This window comes from Peromyscus eremicus, chromosome 16_21 (genome assembly GCF_949786415.1).
Source record: "Peromyscus eremicus chromosome 16_21, PerEre_H2_v1, whole genome shotgun sequence".
Lineage (NCBI taxonomy): Eukaryota > Metazoa > Chordata > Mammalia > Rodentia > Cricetidae > Peromyscus > Peromyscus eremicus.
Genome location: NC_081432.1, coordinates 24,444,699 through 24,448,997, shown reverse-complemented (window position 1 = coordinate 24,448,997; position 4,299 = coordinate 24,444,699). Strand labels below are relative to the sequence as shown.

At 51.3% G+C, this 4,299-nt stretch overlaps 1 protein-coding gene across 1 annotated transcript; it reads left to right on the top strand.

Moving 5' to 3' along the window:
- The first annotated feature begins 445 nt into the window (after positions 1-445).
- Positions 446-4,031, top strand: Prf1 (perforin 1). The gene is made up of 2 exons (XM_059244134.1): positions 446-981; positions 2,903-4,031. Exons 1-2 carry the CDS (start codon positions 446-448, stop codon positions 4,029-4,031), a joined length of 1,665 nt encoding a protein of 554 aa, XP_059100117.1.
- Positions 4,032-4,299: the final 268 nt, after the last annotated feature.

The following is a 4,299-nucleotide window of genomic DNA, read 5'->3' as shown; positions in this document are numbered from 1 at the left end:
CTACTATGCGTAAGGCTCTGGGGTCCACCCCTGGAATAGGAGAGGAGAATCAGGTAGAAAAAGGCACCCTATTCTGGGTAGAAAATGACACTTCTCCAAAGCCTTACCTATTATAAATGCTTTGTCCCTTCTGTGTGGTCAGAGCCATCTCCCCACACCCCATCAAGTATTGTCCAGGATCAAAGCCACCCATCTTGATTCCCACTAGGTCTGAGATAGTAAAATCTCAGCACAGGGCTCTTCCTGGCTGTGTGACTCTGGGCTATATGTTTAACCTTTCTGGGTCTCTTTGCACAGTGGACCAAGCCTGTGAGAGCCAGTCCGGCTCTGGCACGCAATAACTAAAGAGAATATCAGTCTCTCTCTCTCCTTGAGGATCCCTCGTCATCGTCGTGAGTGAGGTCAGCATCTTTCATCCCTGTTTCCACAGCTTGCCAGAGCTCACATGGCCAGGCACTTGTTCCTCCTGGGCCTTTTCCTGATGCTGCCGCCACCCGTCCCTGCTCCCTGCTACACTGCCACCCGGTCAGAATGCAAACAGAAGCACAAATTCGTGCCAGGTGCGTGGCTGGCTGGGGAAGGCGTGGACGTGACCACCCTCCGCCGCTCCGGCTCCTTCCCGGTGAGCACACTGAGTTTCCTGAGGCCTGACCACACCTGCACCCTCTGCAAAAATGCCCTGAAGGGAGATGCTATACAGCGCCTGCCCCTGGCAATCGCCCACTGGCGGCCTCATAGCTCGGGCTGCCAGCGTAGAGTGGCCACAGCCAAGGTCAGCTCCACGGAGGGCGTGACCCGGGATGCAGCTTCTAACATTAATAACGACTGGCGCGTGGGGCTGGATGTGAACCCCAAGCCCGAGGCAAACATGCGCGTGTCCATGGCTGGCTCTCACTCCAAGGTAGCCAACTTTGCAGCCGAGAAGGCCCATCAGGACCAATACAACTTTAATACTGACACAGTGGAGTGCCGCCTGTACAGGTAAGAGCTGGGGCCGTGGAGAGAGGAACCGGAACAGCAGTGGGACACTCCAAGCAAGGGGTCTAGGAGCTCTGGAATAGCAGTATGGAGTCTATAGACCGCTTCACAGGAGGGCACCAAATCCTGATTGGTCCGGATCAGAGGTTCTCAACCTTCCTAATGCTGTGACCCTTTAATACAGTTCCAGTTCCTCATATTGCGGTGGCACACACACACCCCCAACCAATTTCATGGCTACTTCATAACTGTAATTTTGCTGTTGTAATGTCAATATCTGATATGCGACCCCACTGTGGGGTCGCGACTCACAGGTTGAGAACCACTGCTCCAGATTTATTTCTGTTGCTGTGATAATAATGTCCTGACCAAAAAGCAGCTAAGGAGAGAGAACTTGTTTTAGCCACACTTCCAGGTTATAGTCCATTATTGCATGATATCAAGGTAACAGGAGCTCAAAGCAGCTGGTCACATCACACCCACAGTCAAGAGTAGAGAGAGAGCCGGGCGGTGGTGGCGCACGCCTTTAATCCCAGCACTCGGGAGGCAGAGCCAGGCGGATCTCTGTGAGTTCGAGGCCAGCCTGGGCTACCAAGTGAGTTCCAGGAAAAGGCGCAAAGCTACACAGAGAAACCCTGTCTCGAAAACCCAAAAAAAAAAAAAAAAAAAAAAAGAGTAGGGAGAGAAATGAATGCCTTCATGCTTAGTACTCAGCTTAGTACTCAGTACTCTCTATTTGTATACAGTCCAGGGTCCAAAACAGGAAATGGTGTTGCCCACTTTCAAGCTGGGTCTTCCTACATCAATGGAGGCAATCAAGACAATTCCCCACACACACACACAGGCATGGCCACAAGCCAACCTGATCTAGATAATCCCTCATGAGATTCTGGTGATCTTAGATTGTGCCAAGCTGACAAAACTACCCATGGCACTGGTCCTTAGATTAGAGGCCCTGTCTGTCTATCTATCTGTCTGCCTGTCTGTCTATCTATATCTATCTATCCATCCATCCATCCATCCATCCATCCATCCTAGGCCTCCTCTATTTATGAGCATCCACATCTGGAGAAAAGGGAGATGGAAACAAGACTGCTCCTGAGCCCTAGCTGGGTGACATTTAGGTACAGGCAGGGAGCACCTAAGCCCCTCTCTCCCAGGCATTGCCAACCTCCCACAGGGCCCTTCATGAGTATCGACAGAGACAGGAGACCTGGCTGTGTCCTCCCTCCTCACTGCATGGATACACGGTGACTCCACATCATCTGCACTTGTTTCTCGGGCTTTTAAAAACTATTTCTGCTTCATTTATTTATATATGTATTTATTTAGTGTATCTGTGTGTCACAGTAAGTATGCAGAGTTCAGGGAACAACCTGTGAGAGTCACTTCTCTGTTTCTTTTTCTTTTTTTTTTTGGGTGGCTTTTTCGAGACAGGGTTTCTCTGTGTCATTTTGGTCTCTGATCTCGCTCTGTAGACCAGGCTGGCCTCGAACTCACTCTGTCGCCCGAGTGCTGTGATTAAAGGCGTGTGCCACCACCACCACCACCACCACCACCACCGCCCGGCTCATTTCTCTGTTTCTACTGTGTGAGTTCTGGGGATCAAACTCAGATTGGTAGGTTTAGCAGCAAGCTTTACCCACTGAGACACATTAGCCCTTACCCCACATGCACACGCTTTACATTTTTAGATATTAAACATTAATTTTCAATAACAATGAGTTTCACTATGTGTATATATTTTGATCATATTCTTTCTTATCCCGGCTCCTCTTAATCCCTTCTTTTTCCCACCTGTCCCCATCTGGTCCCATTCTACTTTTATGTCTGTATGCATGTATGGAGGAGGGGTCTGGAAGGTTGAATTGAATCAGGGAAATACCGCCCACTAGGCTCACCTAATGCTCTGCTCTCCCCACAGTTTTCGCCTGGTACAAAAACCCCCACTGCACCCCGATTTCAGAAAGGCACTCAGGGACCTTCCCCCCAACTTTAACACCTCCACAAAGGATGCTTATCACAGGCTCATCTCCTCCTATGGTACCCACTTTATCACGGCTATGAACCTAGGTGGCCGCATCTCATCCCTCACGGCCCTGCGCACCTGCCAGCTGACCCTGGATGGGCTCACGGGGGATGAGGTAGCCGACTGCCTGCAGGTGGAGGCCCAGGTCAGCATTGGCGCCCTTGCCAGTGCCTCAAACGAATTCAAAGCCTGTGAGGAGAAGAAGAAACAGCACAAGATGTCCACCTCCTTCCACCAGACCTACCGAGAGCGTCACGTCGAGGTGGTTGGTGGCCACCTTGATTCTACCAATGACCTGCTCTTCGGGAACCAGGCTACACCAGAACAGTTCTCAACCTGGATAACCTCACTGACCAGCAGCCCTGGTCTGGTGGACTACAGCCTGGAGTCCCTGCACGTGCTGGTGGAAGACCCGGACCCGAGGCGGGAAGCGCTGAGACAGGCTATCAGCCATTATGTGATAAACAGGGCTCGTTGGAAGGACTGTAGCCGGCCCTGCAGGCCAGGCCAGCATAAGAGTACTCGTGACTCCTGCCAATGCATGTGCCATGATTCCAAGGTCACCAGCCAGGACTGTTGTCCACGACAGAGGGGCTTGGCCCAACTGATGGTGACCAATATCCGTGCAAAGGGTCTGTGGGGAGACTACATCACAGCTTCTGATGCCTACGTGAAGGTCTTCTTTGGTGGCCAGGAGTTTAGGACCGGTACAGTGTGGAACAATAACGACCCTAAGTGGCCTGACAAGATGGACTTTGGCAATGTGCTTGTGGCCACAAGCGGACCCCTGAGGGTGCAGGTCTGGGATGCTGACAATGGCTGGGATGATGACCTTCTTGGTTCTTGTGACAGGTCTCCCAAGTCTGGTTTCCATGAGACGAGCTGCAACCTGAACCACGGCAGTGTGACATTCTCCTACCATGTCAAGTGTTTGCCCCACCTGACTGGAGGCACCTGCCTAGAGTATGCCCCCCTGGGACTTCTAGGAGCTCCTCCAGGAAACCGCAGTGGGGCTGTGTGGTAAAAAAAAAAAAAAAAAAAAAAAAAAAAAAAAAAAAAAAAGTGCCCTAAAAGCTGGGCGTAGTGGCGCACGCCTTTAATCCCAGTGCTTGGGAGGCATAGACAGGTGGATCTCTGTGAGTTTGAAGCCAGCCTGGGCTACACAGGGAGACCCTGTCTCAAAAAAAAAAAACAAACAGCAAACAAAATACCACACCCTGAAAGCACGCCAGTGCTCAACCGAGTTCTCCCAGGGGAATCCACAATGGCTTAGTATGCAGCAGAGGCTGAGA

What these genes read in the sequence shown, in the direction of transcription:
- Prf1 (XM_059244134.1), top strand. Translation starts at nt 446, where the DNA reads ATGGCCAGGCACTTGTTCCTCCTGGGCCTTTTCCTGATGCTGCCGCCA. An exon ending in GTGGAGTGCCGCCTGTACAG is followed by an intron (nt 982 to 2,902) that starts GTAAGAGCTGGG and finishes CTCTCCCCACAG; the next exon opens with TTTTCGCCTGGTACAAAAAC.